Source organism: Wolffia australiana, chromosome 6 (assembly GCF_029677425.1).
Source record: "Wolffia australiana isolate 7733 chromosome 6, ASM2967742v1".
Taxonomy (NCBI): Eukaryota; Viridiplantae; Streptophyta; class Magnoliopsida; order Alismatales; family Araceae; genus Wolffia; species Wolffia australiana.
In genome coordinates, this window is record NC_135840.1 from 8,598,236 (window position 1) to 8,617,704 (window position 19,469).

The window sequence follows — 19,469 nt, forward strand, 5'->3', positions numbered from 1 at the left end:
GGGGGGCGATTCAGCAACCATCAAGTCATACACCATGTTGATGAGGCAAAAAGTTCCTCTCAAAGTGAGGTTTTTCTGCTGGCTATTGAGGCGACGAAGATTGGTCACACGTTCTTTCGCAGGAGGTGGAACCCAAAGGCTTCCGTCGAGTGTCCCACGTGCGCCCAGGGCGACGAAGACTGCTCCCACATATTCTTCATGTGTCAGTTTGGCCAAGGTGTATGGGCAGCGCAGCAGATACCAGGGGTAGATACCTCCTCCGACGAGGCGTTGTGGACCTCTGTCACAGGGGGTAGGTATCGAAGCAGGTTGGAATGGGGGAAGATACTGGCCGTGCTATGGCCATTATGGCTACAACGAAATGAGGTGGTGTTGAAGGGGAGGTGAGCGTCAGCGGAGAATGTCACTCACACCATTGAGGCATTAGTGTCTTCTTTGATTGGAGGGAGGTGATTGGTTGACTGGTCTGGTCATGTCTGTATATTGATTGTACATAAGTTTCATCTTTAATGGTAGCAGGTTGGCCACCACTTAAGGGTGGTCTTTCTTATTCTCTTCCAAAAAAAAAAAATATTTCCGTTGGCAAAGAAAAATACTATGAGTAGAATATGTGACCTCAGTACCTAGAAAGTAACAGAGGGGTCTGAGGTGTTTGATGTCAAATTCACCAGCAAGATATGTAACCAACTGATCTGCCGCATGAGAGTCATTCCTCATAATAATAATGTCATCGACGTAAACAAAGAGTGTTACTCACCCTAACGAGGAATGAAAATAGAAAAGATAATGGTCTCCATTGCATTCAGAATAGCCAAAAAATTTCATCGAGTGTGGGAAGCGACCAAACTAAGCCTGAGGAGATTGCTTTAAGCCATAGAGAGACTTCTTAAGATGGCAGACCTGAGAAGACGTCAAATTAGTGCCTGTGAAATGCATTCTTGACGTCAAATTGCTATAGAGGCCACCTATGGTGAGCAGCAAGGGCAATGAGCAAGCGAACAGTATTCATCTTAGCAAAGTGGAAAAAGTTTTCAAATAATCAATGCCAAGCTGCTGAGGATGACCCTTAGCCACAAGGCATGCCAGTTGCTGTTCAAAAGAGCCATCTAACTTGTACTTGATGGCAAAGACCTAACGACAGCCGACCAGATGTTTGCTAGGAGGCAAGGGAACAAGATCCCAAGTTTGGTTTTTTTCCAAGGCTACAAGTTCTTCCTCCATGGCATGACACCACTCAGGATGAACCAATGCTGCATCCACTATCTTTGGAATGGTAATGGAATCATGAATCTTGAGAAAGGCTCTATAAGAGGAGGAGAGGCGATGGGAGGAGACATAATCGGCCAAAGGATAAAGGGGTTTGGAGCTACCGGAATGAGTGGTTTTTGGAGATCAATGTGAAGGTCATCAGGAGGGAGAGGATAAGTAGGTAACTCAGCAGGAACAATACAAGGTTCTGGTGCAAACCTAAGTGCAGACACATGTGTAGACTCAGGTGTAGATTCATGTGTGGACTTAGGTGAGAGGGCAGAAATCACTAATTGAGAGCATGGACACCGAAGATACATGGTCCCATTGAATTTTTGAGGATGAGTAGACTCAGAAACAATTGGAATAGGAGCAAGGGGAACGAGGAAATCTGACAAGTTTTTGACGAAGACTTACCAAAGCAAAAGGATATGCAAGACTTACACCGCACGTGTATGACTATTTGAATAATGCGGGGGAAATCTCTATATAAAGAAGGGGTATATTTTTTTTCAGATCACCAAGAAGTGGTTAGTTGTTTCCCTGTTGGTGTGGAAGGAGATCCTCCTCCGCGGAGCTGCGGAAGACCGATCTGATTGAAGCAGTTAAGAATCTCTCAGGAGAGTTGTTCTTATACTCTACCTGTCTAGTACTGTGATTTCTTCGTATGTTTGCCATAGTTACATGTTCGATTCTATCTGTTGTTCGTGAACTGCGATCACTATATTTTCCATGGGATTGAGATGCAAGATCTATGAATATTGAGTGAGTTCTTCATATTGGCATTGGCTATCTTTCATTTTCATTCTACTTGTCCGTGTTGGATGGGGTCTTAACAAATTCAAGGGACTTGTCAAGTGTATGATAAGATGAAGTGAGCGAGGACGATGATGAAGAATAGAAAGACGTTGACTCATCAAAGGTGAGATCCTTACTCACAAAGAAACGATGAGTAGATGGATGATAGCATTATGCGCTTTTTGGTTTGATGAATAACCCACAAATACACATCAGAGCGCTTTGGCATTTAGTTTGTCTCGAGAAGGGTGATGGTTGGCGACATAGAAAATATACGCAAAAATGTGGGGAGTAAGGTTAGTTTTCAAAGACACAGTTGGGTAGGTGTGATGCAGGCCACTAAGGGGAGAGATATGAAAAAAGCGACATGAGGGAAGACGGTTGATGAGATGGACAATAGTGAGGGAGGACTCATCCCAAGAAATATTTTAGTATGTTCATGTTATGAAGAGGGCTTCAGGTGGTGTCAAATATGTGGCGAAACTTTTTTTCAGCAAGGCCATTCTGTTGCGGAGTGTAGGCACATGATGTTTCATGAACAAAGCCTTGGGAATTGAAGAAAGTAGAAAAGGTGGAGTTAAGAAAATCATGGGCATTGTCGGAGCGTACGCATTTTGGGGTTGTAGCAAACTGGTTCTGGATGAGAGAATGGAACAAAATGACAGTTCGTCTGAAGTCAGATTTTTTTTTAAGAGAAGCCCATGTTAAGCGGGTGGAGTCATCAACCATCGTGCCCATATGTCCCTATGAATGAGAGTGAAGGGAGAAGAAGAGCATGAAGAGGATCTGAAGGGGGATACGTTCTCTGAGTATGTTTTGACAAATGACACAGTTCTCAAACAAACTCAACCATAGGACGTCCATGAAACAAACAGGGAAACTTCAACTTGAGATTAGGGGAGGAAGGATGGTCCAAATGGTTGTGAAGAAGCCAAAGGGGATGTGTGTCATAGAGGAGAGAGCAGCTCCTACATTACAGACCGAATGAGAGCACGGAAGGATGTAGAGACCATCGTTTTCCTTAGCAAGTGTAGCCTTCTGTTCCGACACCTTATCAGGTGTAGGATGCCCACAATAGAAGCCTTTATTAGGTGTGAATGATAAATCCTGACCTAAGTCTTGAATAAGGCGACAAACTGATTGGAATTTCACGGTAAGGCGTGGAATATGGAGTACATAGCTAAGAGTAATATGGGAGGAAAGTTGGACACACCCCACCTTGGCAGCAGTAAGGAGGTGATCACACAATTTTAATTTTACTAAAGCTGGAAGAGGAGGTGTAGGTGAGGAAACAACGTGAGTCAGGGGACATATGGGCTGTGGCACCCGATTGAATGGTCCATTGGATCCAAGATGATAACGGAGAAGAAGTGTCTGGGCTTATACCTCCATGAGCCAGCTATGTGGATCCACCACATTGGACTGAATTAAGCAGCGGAAGTGTTTGGGATTCCACGTTCATCTGAGGTAGGGAATGGCATGTCCAGGACGTGACGACCCTGACATGAGTGGACGAATGACGAGCGCTGAGAGATGAGAGCATGATATCAAGTTCGTCACGTCTCCGATTCCATTACGTGTCCCAGGATTTTCAAAAATTCCGTCGTGTTTTGGTCACTGTCCCATGAACTGTCATCCCGTCCTCATCCCTCCACCAGATGGCGTCCCCGTCACAGGTGACGAAAGGATATGTCCACAATTAAATATTGTAATTGTCTAGTTTGACATATTTTTAACATTTTCTCTCTTTCTGTCTCCATCTCTCTCTCTCTCCTTCTCCCTCTCCCTCTTTCTATTCGTCTCCCTCTCTTCTTCAGTCTCCCCCCCCTTAGACTCCCTCTCTCTCTTTGTTTCCTCCCCCTCTTCTCCCTCTCTGTCTGAGTTCCTTTCCCCCTTTCAGTGTCCCTCTCTTTCTCTTTCATGCCCCACTCCCTCTTTCATTCTCCCTCTCTCTCTCTCGGTATCCCTCATTTAATTCTAAATATTATATTCAATCTCTCTTTTTTTTCCTCTTTTTACTTTATTTGAAATTCCGTCATCCGTGACGACTTTGTCCCATCATGTCACACGTCCCTCCTGCTGCACTAGAGTAATACCTATTGCTTTTCCTATTTCTGATATATCTCTATGTAATGGCCCATTAACATGTGGCCTTGTCCGATTCTGTCCTCCCATTATAACCGATACGACTGTTGAGCCTCTTCTTTATTCTTGATTTCTTTATGGTGCTAGAACCAAATCTTGGAGTTTTCCTCCAAATTTAATATCTGATCCTTCTCATGGCATAGACTCATGTGTTGTAGTTTGTGCCGTTTGTAGCCAAACTGATCTGACCTTAGTCAAACTATCATTTTGTTCCATGCCCTCATCTAGAATCCTTTTGATACATCTCTAAACACTTCTGCTCCACCCTTTTCATGTTCTTCACTTCTCATGACATCATTCGTAAAACATCTTGTCCATGCCCCCATCAACAGAGCAGTCTATCTGAATACAAGTTTGTGACATCTTTGATACCATCCTATTTTTATCCTTAACTTAAACATGCCTAAATACTTCAGGGATGCAGCCTCTCTCACCACAGTCCATCTCATCAACCACCTTCCCTCTTGCGTCTTTTCTCGTATCCCTCCCCTTGATGCCTTGCATCAGGCCTATCCATTGGTTTCACTGAAAACTAACCTTATTCCTCATATTTTTTGGTTCATTTCCTGTGGCGTCAACCATCACCCTTCTCGAGTCAAGGTCACGGTTAAGGCGCTGCAATTGGTCTTTGTGGGTGTCTCCTCATCAAAAGGACTAAAGATGCTATCATCTATATACCCATCACTTCCTTTTGAGTTAATATGTCACCTTTGATGAGTTCACTCCCGTCTACTCTTCCACATCTTCCTGTTCTCCTCGCCTGCTTGATGAGTTTGTTATTCCTCTTGGATCTCCTCCAATTCTTGGTTCTCATTCTGAACCGTCCTGTTCTGTATTACCTTCCTCATTGCATTCCTTTGCTGATCCTCCATCCACCCACCCTAACTTTGCTCCTACACAGAAATTCATTGGACCACATACAATCAGCGGCCATGTCCTCCCATGACGATCTATTCCATCACCTAAGCTTTCACCTCACCCGTAACTTGCCCCTATTGAGCCACCTCCCCTCTTCCCTCTTATGATAATCTTCACATTCCCTCCACAAAACCTTTCTGCCATTTACCTCAAATACTCTTTATCTTTTGGCCATTTAGGTCTCCTTCCGTTGTCTCTCCCCGTCTTACAATGCCTTCTTTACCAGTTTTGATTCCATTGCCATTCAGAAGATTGCGGGTGTATCATTAGCTAATCTTGTGTGGTGTCACACCATCGAAGAACTTGCTGCCTTGGACAAAAACGAGACTTGGGATCTTGTTCCTTTGGCTCAGGCAAAATATTTGGTTAGTTGCCGTTGGACCTATACTGCCAAGTAAAAATTTGACGGCTTTCTTGAGCGATATAAGGTCCTACTTGTGTCTAAAAGGGGGTAATCATGGTTGGCTACCTGGATACATTTGCCTCCATTCCTAAAATGGACACTATTAGCCTTGTAACTGCTCTTGTGGCATATCATGGTTGGCCTCTGCGAATATTTGACATCAAGAATGATTCATACATGGCGATTTTAATGGTTAGCTTTACATGTCCTTGCCTCTTTGCTATGCTACTTCTTCTTTGGTGTCTTATGAAAGTCTAATTTGGCGTCAATAAGTCGCTTCGGGCGTGGTTTGGTTGATTTTATTACGAAAGATTTTGGTTAGTCTTAGTGCAAATGTGAATGTACCCTTTCTATCATCATTCATCGTCTGGGGGAGTAACCCTTGTTGTCTACGTGGATGACATTATAGCAGCTCAGCTGGCTTCACATCATCCAGTTGAATTCTACATCACATATTTCCGGCCATCACTTTACTTTCTTGGTATTAAGGTGCCATCTTCTACCAATTCTACCTTTCTTTCACCACAGAAATAAACTTGCTGACCTTCTTCAAGAGCTTGTTAAGGTGGACTTGCAGCCCTGTACCAATCCTATTGAAGTATATTACCAGCTATCTCTAGCAGAGCATGAGGAGGCTATTGATCAAGGATGGTACCAAAGATTCTGCAGTCTGCATATTTCTTTGGTTCCACAGGGAGTTGATATCTTCACCAAAGGCCTGTCTGTATTGCAAACTGAGAGTAGATAATGTCCACTCACCAGCTTGAGGGGAACGTGCTTATTTCATGATACATTCTTATTTTCATGATACATTCTTATTATTATTATTTTTATTCTTTCAAAAAAAAAAATTCTTATTTTTACAATATCTGTATGTAATGGTCCATTAACATGGGCCCATTTCGGATTCCCTCTCTTTCCCATTATCAATAGCATGTGCTGAACCCTAAAACAATTTATGAGGGTTGAGCCTTTTTATGATTCTTGATTTCTACACAAATTACTCGAAGACTTCTAGTTTTAACAAAGTCTATTTTTACAAATTTCTTGTTATTTTGATAATTGAATACTTGATGGTTTTAGCTGATGTGGCAGTTTTTATTGTTTCCATTTGTTTTTTATTTGTAGTTATAAATATGAAATTTGATCAATACCGTCCACCATTTGCAGGGTATATTTGAAATATAAACCTAGTCAGTATCGGGATGACTATGCTTCCAGAGTTGAATCAATCTTAAGCTTTCTAACAGTGAGTGTGGTATCTTTTGGCAGTATGTGTTGTAAATATCTTATTTTTGAGAGATTATAGTATGATCCTCAGTTAAGTCTATTTTTTGTTTTTAAATGAGTCTGCTGTGGATTAGATTAATTGAGATGGTGCTCGATCAATTTTTAATAAATAAATGACTCAGGATGCATGTCAGAAGAGAACTTTTTTTTGCTGTTCTTGCAATGTATTTTCAGGGCCAGAACATTGCGCTAGTCTTGACACTACCAACCTAACAAATTCAGAAACTTAATCTGAATTATAATTTTGGAATGTATTTCTAACTGAGATATTTGAAAGCAATACCTGTTTAATAAGACTACAGAATGGCATGTGAGGTCTCAGAATTTAGTTCAGATCAGGTCAAAATCATAGATGATGGAGATGTCTGATAGGGTTCCGCGGGCCGCGTCGGGGGCATTCTCGTCATGTTTGGCTTTTTGTTCCTTTTTAAAAATTTAAAGGATTGTTTTCCCTCCCCTCCTCTCGTCTTGTCCAAGCTCCATCTCCCTCTACGATCCCCGTCCTCGTGATCGTCTCTCCCTCACCGCATCTTCAGGCGGCTTGTCCCCGGCCGATCCCTCCCCCTTCAGGTCGGCCTTCCCCCGACCATTCCCCTTCTCCTCTTCACCCTGGGAACTCTCCTTATCCTCAAATTACATCAGAGACGATATGATCTTAGCGGGATCTTATCAATGTCATAAAGTCTCAGGGAACTTGCTCACTGTATTAGGGACAAGAGAAATGAAAAATTGATGATTGGCACAACAGATGAATATGGCAAATCCTTGTTCTGATTCTGAGACAACCCCTAAGGTTGTATCGGTAGAGGATAATAGGAAGGAGGTGGATAGGTGGTCGATTGAGAGAGGGATAGAGATCCATCAAGGGAAGCGCTACTGGAGATCAAGTGAATGAGAGATCATTCTATCACCTTTCATAACCATATCATACTGTAGAAATATTGACAACCCCTTTTTATATGCTTTATTCACAAAGTATGATACTGATACGTTATTTTCAAGAGCGTATCACAGGAGGCTCAAGAGGAATGCTGCCACTTCAACACACGTGCAGATAAACTCCAACGTTCTGGAGGATCGTAGGAATAAAGCTTGATGCACGACCACGTACGAGACGAAGTCCTGCCGTCACCGAGGGTTCGTACTCGGTGTCGAAGGAGAGGCGATACGCGACGAATGTTTGGGGTTCGTCGGGTACGGGGATTCCTGAAGAGACGAGCTACGATGAAATGACACGGAAGGGAGTGTAGTACGCGCAGCTGCCGACGAACAGGTAGAAGCCGACGTCCGGGAATCGACGGGGTCGCCCGGAGAAGGTAGGGGACCTCCTGACCCTCGTCCGGGAGGGGCGAGGTCACTACGGCGCCGAACGGGAATTACCCCGCCAGATAGCACCCACACGTGAAGAGCGAGCCCGACTCGTCCAGAACCAGGAGAGATGCTCAAACAATCGGCGTTTTCACTCGCCCTGTCTCGCTCACCTACGTCTAAACCGAGCGCGGTGGAGGCAAACGGCGACGTACTGTCAGAAATAAGAGACGGGCAAGGGACGGCGTACCTCGGTTCGTCCAAAGGAGGACGGGTCGTTCTCAGCCTTGCAGAAGTTCCCGGGCCGCAATGTCGGTGCTGGGACGGTGGATGTCAGCAGGCGAACAGGAGGTACCGGGGTGCTAACCACCAGTCGCGATCGGTGAGAGAGAGTGAGCCGCTCGGGGCACCGGGGGTAAGCAACAGCGGCAGCCGGGTCGCGGTAGAAGAGCCCCACCAGCCGGAGACTGGGACCGGCACTCTGTCGAGTGCGTGGGGCGCGGGCCTGATAGTTGGTGGGAACGGCTAAGTACCGCGCGATAGATCAGCGGCAGACACCGCGTCTAGCGCGGACAGCGCGGCATGGCACAGGGTCCCGGCGATGGGCCACACGCGTGCGGCAACAGGCAGTCAGGCGTGCAGGTGGACGCACTGTGCGTAGCAGGGCACTGCAGGGAGTTGCACTGCGAGATGCAGCACATCAACCAGCGGCCGGCGTCCAGTACGAACCAAGTCGAGCCGGCGTAGAAGTCTGAGTAGGCAACAAAATGCAGGAGGCCGTCGTCGTCACCGTGAGGGGCGACGGCTGGTAGCCGAGGTGGCGGGGCGTCGCCGGCAATGAGACCCGGTCACAGTGGCGATGAAACGGCCAGGGGAAGGCCTGGGCTGGAGTGGGAAGGCCGTCAGCGACGCCGAGCGGTGGCAGGTTGAGACTACTGTCGAGGAGAGGAGAGCAGATTGACCGGTGCAACACAGGCGCTCAGTACCTGACGCGGGTCGCCCACAACAGAGGATCCGTGGGCGCCGAGTGGCGCGGGCGTGCGCTAGCCGTGCGGACTCGCTCAGCGGCACAGGTGCTCGCGCTGGCGCGCGGGTGCGCAAGCGGAGGGCGGCGCCACGCGGGCAGAGCGAGGACGCCGGATCTGGGGCGGCGTTCCTTCCTCTCCAAGTCTCCTCCTTCAGCTACTAGCTTCGCCACCACCGTAGGCTTCTTCCCTTCTTCTCCTTCACCAGGCGTAACCCTAATTCTTCTTCAAGAACGAGCGTACAGATTCTTCAAACCCAACGAGGGGATATAATTTCTTTCATAAAACAACAACGTAAGTCTCTTTAGGGCAACTCTCTTCCCTTATATAGGGGAGGGAGAAGGTTGGCCCATTAAGTCCAAAACACAAAACAAAAGTGAAAATAAGAAAACATAACGGACTAATCCTAGGACCTTGACGAAAACAGAACCGACGACGAGCGAAGGTGGGGGGAAGGAGATCCTTATAGGATGAACCTCCCTCCACTACATACGATCATGACGAGTCGGTAAACTACGTACAGAGATGACTAAAACAAAGACGAATAAAGAAACAAAGACGTAAAATATAACGATACGGTGTCCATTACCCGGAATACTTGAATCCGAGTGTGCGTACCGACGCCTTGGCTTGCCGGGCGGGCTGAACGCGGACGGCCGGCGCTGTCGAGGGCGGTGGTGACGTCTCCGAAGACGTATCCGGGGTTGGAGCAGGTGCTGTCGGGGACGATGATGACGACTCTGACGGGGTGTCCGGGCCTGCGCCATCAAAGCTTGAGAGGGAGAAGGGTGTGATATTTTTTTTCAAAAAGTCGTCAGAGGCAGTCCAGAGTGATTGAAAGACCAGAACACGGGGAGTAACCGCTGGTGGGAGGGATACCTCTTGAGGAAGATCTTAATTCTATCTTGTTTCTCGTCTACTTTCATAACTTATACATGCTACATTTTCAATTCTACTTGATATTCGAAGATCGCATGGCTCCATTATGACGGTTTTCCCAAGATCTAAATTTCAAAAGATTCTGGATATGTTTTAATGGTATCGGTTACTGAATATCCCTTTTTGATAGGATCCCAGCTGGGATCGTATCGAGAACGAGGCTGACCCTGGCGGAGTGGATGATGCCAAGGGAACGAGAGAGGCAGAGAGTGACGGAGTGGACGTCGCCGGAGGAACGGGACTTGACGGAGTGGACGTCGTCGAGAGAGAAGAAGACTACTGGAAGGAAAATATGACTAACAACTCATGCCCTCTAACGAGGAGGGCTACATATTTAAAGGGAAATACCAATGAAATGCACAAAGACGATAATGCCCCTAGTTTGCTTAGTGGATCGTGACACTTTTCAATACCATGTTAAGTCCATACCATGTTATTCCAAAAGACAGCTGATAAACCCCACCTTTTGTTTCTTCCTAACTCTCATAGAGTTTCAGAAATTTTACACCTGGCCCTGACCACGGTTTGGAGGGGTTTTTGATAGTCCCTAGTGCAGGCTTCTAGTTTTTCTTATATACTCCCAACAAATGGTCTGGAATTTTTTTTCACTCTCCATTATATCATTTATCTGCCATGTTTCTTATGTAGCTCCAGATTCTTGAGCAGGGGATATGATATGTAATTATTAGACTTCACATGAATTGACCGATAGGGCTCATACTATTTATCTCATTCCATCTGAGTGGGCACAATGATCTTTTGATTTGACTATTAAACAATTTTTTCCAGATGACCAGTGAGATAGTCTGCTCTGGCGTGTTGTCTTCTGAATGTTATGCCATTTGGTTTATTTTTCGGACCTGACAGAATCGTAAACTCTGCTTTGACATGTTTTGAAATGTATGTTATGTGAAAGGAACATCTCTTTGGTCCCATACTTCTGATGTTGAGTTTTTTCTTCATTGTAGAATTAAATAAGGCGTGCACTGTAACCCTTATGAGACACTTGAATACCGCTATTTTTCTCTCTTAGTTTTCCTTGCGACTGTTCTCTTGTGTTTGATTATCCAAGTGCTTCTTCTCCTAAGAGTGCAAAGGATGAATTAGCCAGTTTTTTAAATTAAGAACCCATCTTGTGCTGGAAGAACCAGGGTTTTAGGAATGAAGGGCAAGCTTTCTCATTTTCCTTTCCAATCCAACTCCTTTATGGACTGCCTTGGCCATTCAGAATCAGCGCATGTTGGACAATGATGACAATGACATCACACCTTCAACGAATAGGAGACAGCATGACTAAAGAAGCCATCACCGTCAGAATGCAGGCCATTGGAGTGAGGGGTGGAGAAGAATACCGTGAAGAGGAAAGGAAAGAAAGAAACAAAAGAGTCATTGATTTTTACTGCACATAATGTCTTCTTTAGAGCATCTTGTCCGAAATATCTGGCTCTGATTAAAGCCTCTTGTAAGCCATTTAATTTGAAATGCTTTCATTGTACCCGATCAATCTCTCTCTCTCTCTCTCTCTCTCTCTATATATATATATAGGGGCGAACGGCAGTGAAAGAAGGCGGTGAGGGAGAACCGGTGGGGGAGAACCTGTGAGGGACAACGGCGGCGAATTGGCGGGGAAAACGACAGGGAAAAAAGGCCGACCGTCGGGGCAGGTCGAAGCTCGACAGGGGAGAAGGGGAAAAGGTCGACCGTCGGAGATCGTCGGGGTGAAGATCTCGGAGATCGTTGGGAAGAAGGTTGTCGGAGACCATCGGAGATCGACTGCCTTGACCGGAGAAGGTCCGACCATCAAAGGTCGACCATCGGAGATCGGCGGAGCCCCGGGAGCTCGACCCTCGGAGAAACTCGTCTGTCGGAGATCGTCGGAGCAAGGGTAGCTAGCCCGCCAGAGATCGCCGGAGAGTGACCGTCGGCGATCGTCGAACTCCCTGTCGGAGCTCGACTGGCAGAGCTCGACCAGCCCGTCGGAAAAAAAAAAAAAGGAAAATTTCCCGACGTCGGGCAATTTAGCTCCCATGGACGCCAGGTTCTACGCCAAGGGGTTGTACGATGCGGGACGATACGATTGTGTCGGACGAGATGAGCGACTCGATGGGAAAAGACATGCCGCTGTTCAGCGTGGATGTGTCGAAAGGGGACCCCGACACGTTCATCCAGGAGGAAATAGATTGTGGGAAACATACCGTAAAGCTCCTTCTGGGGGGGTTGGTGGCCTCACATCCCGACGTGTTGGGGGGCACCGCGACGAATTTCAGGCCTTCAACCAAGCATGCGGGAGATCTCCTCTGGACCAGCAAAGAAGATCACCCCATAACCTCGACAGGGCAAGATTCCTGCGGGATTGTCCAGGGGGCGATTTCTGGTGGGAGGACCTCCGACAGGGCACCCGGGGACCACTGTGACAAAGTTCTTGGAGTTATGGCTACTGACCATTACGGTGGCATCTAGACGACAGGCTCCACCGCGGCCATGGGGGAGGGTCCCACCGTGCCCAAGGTGAAAGGGCCCCACACACCTCCACATGGAGGGAAGGGGCGGGGGGGAGATCTTGAAGACCATGAGGGCGCTTGGAGGGGGTCATCCCAAGTCTTAGCAGAGCCGGAACAGAACCTGATCCGCCGGGATGGGTAAGATTGCAGCACTCGGATGACAGGAATGGAGAAGGATAAGGGTAAGGGACCCATGTATGCACATCTTGCGGAAGGGCCAGAGCTCCGGGATAGGGGGAGCAGGGTCATTCAAAAGGGGCAAGCGGAAAGAGGCCCCACACCACACGAAATGGAGAAGAGGGGGGCGCCACCAAGAGAGCACCGTCCCCCCAGGCACACAAACAAGGATGGGGAAGCTCAAGAGGACCATATTTTCGCTGCCGCGGATAGAGCCACGCCAGGAGCAAGCCGGAATTGCAAGACGGGAAAGGAAACCAGGGACGCGGAGGTAGGAGACAACGACGGCTGGGTGGAGGTGAGATCCCGTCGGGCAAAGAGGGGCCAGCATGCCCCTCAGAGGTCAGTTGGGGAGAAGAACATATGCTTTAGGTGTTTATTGTCGGGCCACCCTGCGTGCCTCTGTCGGGATCCAGTGGTTTGCCGCCGGTGCAGAAGGATAGGGCACCGTCAATATGAGTGCCGTCAAGGGGGAGGGGAAGGGAGCAATCGCCAGGCGCAAGTGGGATATCCGGTCCGAAGCCCAGGTCAACAAATGGCCCAAGGAGAAGTAGACGGAGATGACACATGTTCCAGCATCCTCCAAAAGTGCTTGGTGGGCGATGTTTTTGGGGACTATCCTGATGTTGAGAATGTTCGCGCCGACTTATGGCAGAAATTCCCTCAGTTGGACCAGGCGGAGGTGCAAAGGATAGGTGCACATTCCTTGCTCCTTCGAGGGGCCTCACATGTCGCGGTATGCGGATGGAAGCAACGGGTCACTGATACCACGGAGGTGAGGCGGCGGTGAGGTGGCGGTGAGTCCTCCCTTCCGATGGGGCTGAGGGAGTTAAAAAGATGGGGATACTAGTGGAGGTGCACGGGGTCCCACTGGTGCACTGTCGAGAGATGACATTAGCAAACCTGGTCGCCTCTTTCGGCCGACTTAAAAGCATCATCTCGACGGGGTTAGAATTTGGGGACCCAAATGTGGTGCTGCTAGAGGTCGAAGTGATAGAAGGGGAGGAGCTGCCTGAGTCAGTCTGGGCTCAGGGATATACACGGTCATTCTAAGCTAGGATAAGGGCCAAGACCCCTCCAGCCACGCTAGGAGAGTTCGGAAGACAGGATGCCCATCGGAAGGCGGTGGAGGGGAAGGGTGATTCCCCCACGGGAGTGCCGGAGGACGAAGCCTCAATGGAGGAAGACGTACAGGATGGGGCGAGCGGGGCCCCGGTCCATGTGGAGGGTACATCATCGGCCATCCCGCCGGCCTCGAGCATGGAGGATAATGTCCACGAAAACCTCCAAGATCAAAACCCAGGGAGGAAAAGGGTGAGACAGATAACTAATGATGATCTCCGCTGTTTTAAGGGAGTTTATCGAAGGGGAAAATTGGCGCTTACGGAGGAGGACGGTAGGAAGACCTGGGTGGTGTCCGGACACAACGGCCAGATACGCCTAATCGCTGACGGACGATCGAAGAAGATGGCAGCTCGTCGAAAGACACATAGGGCTGCGCCAAGAGATCAGCAAAACAGCAGGGAAGAGGCTGCAGAGTCCTCTAGCCACACAGAGGCCGCAGTGACGGAGGTGGTCCATGGCACACATCCGACGATGGTGGAGTTGGCCGAGGAGGTGGGAGTAACCCCGGAGAGGGTGCAAGGGGGGCAAGCATCAGATCATCAATGAAGTGTCTATCGTGGAATATACACGGACTACGGGACGAAGGGAGGCGGGGAATTGTGGGCAGTTATTTGTGTCAATGGGGAGCGGATGTGGTGTGCCTACAAGAGACGATGTTGGAGAGATGGGACACTAAGGTATGGAACTTGGTGGGAAGGGGTTCTCTAGAGGGTGTTGTGGCCGTAAATGCCACGGGCAGATCAGGGGGCTTACTAGTGGCATGGAACACAGCGACCTTTGCTAAGGAAGGGTCGTGGACAGGGCAGTACGTGGCGACTGTTAAACTACGAAGAAGAAGCGACGGATTTCAATGCATGGTGGCATCGGTATATGGTCATTGCAGGCCGACATCACGGATTGTGGGAGGCATTGGAGGTAGTCACCTCCCTCTTTCAGGGGTCCCCAATGCTGTTTGGCGGGGATTTTAACATCACTCTGGAGTCGAGCGATAGACCGAATGGCTTGGGAGGGCAGGACCCAGGATCAGAGCCGTTCTGGGCATTCATCTCGGGGGCGGGACTGCAGGAAATGGGACCGATGATTTGCAACTACACATGGCGTAGTACGAGGTGTCCTACCACGCTCTCCCGCTTGGACCGATTCCTGTGCTCGGTCGACCTGTTGGAGGCACATCCATTAGCAGATGTACGAGCTCTCCCCAGACCTTTATCTGATCACGCCCCAATTATATGGCAGGATAACGTTGGGCAGGTTAGACCCACTTACTTCAAATTGGACCGATCGTGGCCACGCAAGAGGGGCTTCAGAGAGAAGGTGATAGCATGGTGGACGGGTCACTCTTCACAGGGCTCAGCCATGATGAGGCTGGCCACCAAGCTGGCAGGCCTGCGTCATTACCTCATCGGGGTGTAGAGACAAATTCGAGAGGGAAGACACCGAAGACGGGATGAAGCCTTATTGAGGGTCCAACATTTGGACGCCATTGAAGATACAAGATGCCTGTTAGAAGACGAACTCAAGGAAAGGAAAACATGTCGAGAGGTGGTGGAGTAGGATAATAAGCTTGAGATGGATTGGAGGCAAAGATCACGGCAGATTTGACTGAGGGAGGGAGATGCCAACACTCGCTTCTTCCATATGGTGGCGAATTGAAGGCGGAGGTCAAATCACATATCCACAGTGAAAGTGGGGGATCAAGAGTTTGTGGGGGCACAAGCGGTGGGAGCAGTACTAGCAAGCCATTTCCAAACAGTAACTAAGCGAGGACCCCGAAACCAGTGGCGATGGGAGGGTCGGGGGTATCCTGATTATCACAAGCACAACAGGATGAGCTAGTGAGGACTTTTAGTGCGGAGGAAGTGAGGACGGCGATCAAGGGTTTGAATGGAGAGGGAGCTCCGGGCCCTGACGGCTTCCCAGTCATTTTCTTAAGCGAATTCTGGGAAGTTGTCGGCCCTGACGTGATGGATACCTTGAAGGAGTTCCAGAGGGACAAGGTTGGCCTGGAAAGACTTAATCGGTCATACTTTTTTCTGCTGCCCAAGTGCACAGGGGCAGTGAATGTGGGGGATTTCAAACCCATTGCTTTGTCGAATTCCATCTATCTCGTCATTATTGCCAAGGTGATGGCTAATCATTTGAGGGTGATGATCGGGGGTCTAATCGGTCCATTCCAATCGGCCTTCATCCCGGGTAGGCAACTGCAGGAGAGCGCGGTGGTGGCAGGGGAGATCGTATCAGCATGGAAGAGAATGGGGACAAAAGGCTTTATTTGGAAGGTGGACTTCGCGAAAGCTTACAACTCCCTCGATTGGAAATTCCTATGGTCCGTCATGAGAAAGAGGGGATTTCCTAAGATGTGGGTGACCTGGGTACGACAATGTGTTACATCCCACTCTTTCTCGATCTTGGTAAATGGCCGGGCGGAAGGAGGGTGGATCCACCCATAGAGAGGAGTCAGGCAGGGTTGCCCTTTAGCACCACTGCTGTTTGTCCTTGCGGTAAACACATTGGCCAGTTGTACCCTTAAGGCGTGTGAGCAAGGCTTTTTACGAGGATTTCACACGGCGAGCTATCCGGGGGGCATCCCATTGCTCCAGTATGCAGATGATACAACATTCTTTAGGGAAGGTTCGGTAACAGAAGCTCACACCGTTGTTTGCGGATTTCTCGGGACTATGTCTCAACCGGGAAAAGTCAGCGTTCGTGGGGTTCGGCCTATCCTCGTAGGAGGAGACTCTATGCGCCCGCGTGCTAGGTACACCTCGAGGCTCTCTTCCGATGAGATATTTGGGGCTCCCTCTCACGGGAAGGCGACTCTTAATCGCAGAATGGCAACCAGTAATCGATAAGGTGGAGCGGAGGTTGGAGGGCTGGAAAAGCAGGGTACTATCGCGAGGGGGTCGTATGGTGCTCTTGAGATCGGTGCTCTCCGCTATCCCTATTTTCTACCTCTCGCTGTTTAAGGTGGCGGTAGGGGTGGCCAAACGACTCGAAGGTTTAATGAGACGGTTTTTTTGGGGAGGGAATGGAGAAGGAGGTAGAGGGATATCCATGGTAGCCTGGGATGTGGTCTGCAGACCCATGAAACAGGGAGGACTAGGTATTCTCTACTTGAAATCTATGAACATCGCATTGCTTGCTAAATGGGTTGAACTATTGGTGTCATCGATGGAGGGCCTAGCCGTCAAGGTGCTAAGAGACGTATATGATCTGTCGTTGAATTGGGAGACGGGATGGGCACACAGGAGGGGGGAATCCCCTTTTTGGCGTAGTCTGCGTCAAACCATTCCTCACATCTGGGATTTGTTTGACCCCAAATTGGGGGATGGGGGAGGATTCCGATTTTTGATTGATAATTGGACAAAGCATGGACCCCCGAAGATACAGTTTCCAAGACTTTTTACACTGGCAAGGAACCTAAATGTCGCCGTCAGTGAATGTTGGGAAGGGGCTTAGGTCCCTAACCTTCCTGGGACTTTATCGGAGGATCGTTTCGGGGAGCTGTTGGGGATGCATGTGACCATCCTACCTCTCAGACCCTCGGGAGTCTCCCGAGATGGGTGGGTACGGCGGGGGCCGCCTTTCTCAGTAAAGGACGCATACCTGAAAATCCGAGGGGAAGAGAGAGACGACGTCTCAACCAATAATACATGCCATACCATAATGAAGCAAAAACTCCCCCTGAAGGTGAGACTTTTCGGTTGGTTGCTGAGGAGGAGAAGACTGGTCTCACGGGTTTACCGCAGGCGATGGGCACCAACGGAGCCCGTCTCGTGTCCTCTGTGTGGCGAGGGTGATGAAGACTGCTCACACCTTTTTTTCGCATGTCCTATTGCCAGGGAAGTATGGGCATCACAATGGATCTCCGAAAAAAAAAAAAAAAACAACGGATCTCCGGGGTGAATATATCCTCAGACACCAATTTTTGGGCATCACTCACGACTGGTAGATACCAGAATAGAGCAGAATGGGGAAGAATACTAACAACACTTTGGACGATATGGATGCATCGAAATGATGCGGAGTTCAAGGGAAGGACGGCATCGGTTGAAAACGTCATCTCAGACGTTGCGGCTTTACTACCTTTTGGGGGTTGGGGGGGATAGAGTGAATGCCTTAAATGACCATATCTGTAAATGATGTGTACATATTCCTCCTATTTTTAATGGAATAGGCGGACCACCGGTTTCCGGGTGGTCTGCCCTACTTTTCTTTCAAAAAAAAAAAAAAAAATATATATATATATATATATATATATATATATATATATATATATATATATATATATTCAATTGACCATCTGGATTGAGAATGTATTCCAATATTTCCTTGGTAATGTTACTTATCCCAATAATGTTTATGGAAGTAAGTATTGTTGCAGTTAAAGCTTTGATAATATTACTGAGTCTTCTGCCATGTCATCTTTTTCATGTCCGCTGGAGGATCTGATGACCTTAATTGTTTTACCCTTCTGATCTTCTTTTTTTATCTGTGAAATAATGTTTCCCTATCCTTTGTTGATTCCAGGGGATGATCTTTGCAATATTCAATGAGGATATTTCACATCATCTACTTTCTCCTGAGAGTCCAATTTATGGGGACAATGTAAATATGGATTACTTGCATGATGACTCACTGGTATCTCTAAACTTTGGGTCTTCCTCATGAATTTTTTTCCTTTCACTTAAAAGTTCTCTTTAACATGTAAGTATCTCATAACTTAAGCCAGAAGCAATGATGCTGTTATCACGGGGCACGTGCAACTCATGTGCCCCTCAAAAGTAGTCGTTGTACGCTTACCCAACCAGGAGGTTGCAGCTTCCTATATGTACCCCTTTTTCATTATCAATGATAGGTGTGCATCTCTTTTGTCACCAAGGTGTCTTGTCCGGTGCCCTAGTCTTTTCTTCACAGATGCTTTACCAATTTAATATCTTTTTGAATGATGATAGACTCTATTCCAAGAAGTACCAAAGGAGGAAACTCAGATCTGGTCAACGGACTGATGACCAGTCAAAGTGACCCAGACAGATGGGGCAGTGTCCCACCCCTATAAATAAAGGGGGCGACCCAGGTATGGGGCGCTACTCATTTTCTTGAAGTTGTGGCTCGACAGTTAGAAGTCGAGAAGGCGGGAGCAGCGGGAGATCATCTTCGCCTGCTGGTCTGGAGGGAGGAGTTTCACCTGAGAGGAGGAACCGCCCAAGATCGAGAAGGAGCTTCGACCTGAGAGGAGGAGCCGTCAAGATCTACTCTATTTCCTTACTTCTTCAAGCTACATTGTCAAATCTTGAACTATATTTGGATTTCGACATCTATTTGGTTGACATCGTTAATTGATATTATTGGAGAGTATCAAATGATCACTTAGAGATAAGTTACACAATGATAACTTAGAGATGACTGACTCAAATTATAATTAACAAATGGGTCAGAAATCCTAGAACCCTGAGAAGACTTCAAGAGTCTCTCTTTCCTTGGTCCTGAATCCTCTTGTTTATGATTTTCTTGCATGATTAAATGGCCCAGTTTTCCACCTTAGACTGGTTACTACATTCATTATACTCTAATGTTTGGATTATGTGGGGC

The 19,469-nt window shown here is 47.9% G+C and overlaps 1 protein-coding gene across 8 annotated transcripts in view; it reads left to right on the forward strand.

The window, feature by feature from the left end:
- Nucleotides 1–19,469, forward strand: part of LOC144704220 (uncharacterized) — a 156,862-nt gene that overhangs the window by 72,835 nt on the left and 64,558 nt on the right. For all 8 annotated transcript variants that reach the window (XR_013581767.1, XM_078576553.1, XM_078576549.1 and 5 more), the window contains 2 exons: nt 6,683–6,761; nt 18,408–18,518. Coding sequence is in view for 7 of the 8 variants with exons in the window: in XM_078576553.1 (XP_078432679.1) it covers nt 6,683–6,761; nt 18,408–18,518 (190 nt within the window). In the remaining variant the exon portion in view is untranslated. The remainder of the gene's footprint in view (nt 1–6,682; nt 6,762–18,407; nt 18,519–19,469) is intronic.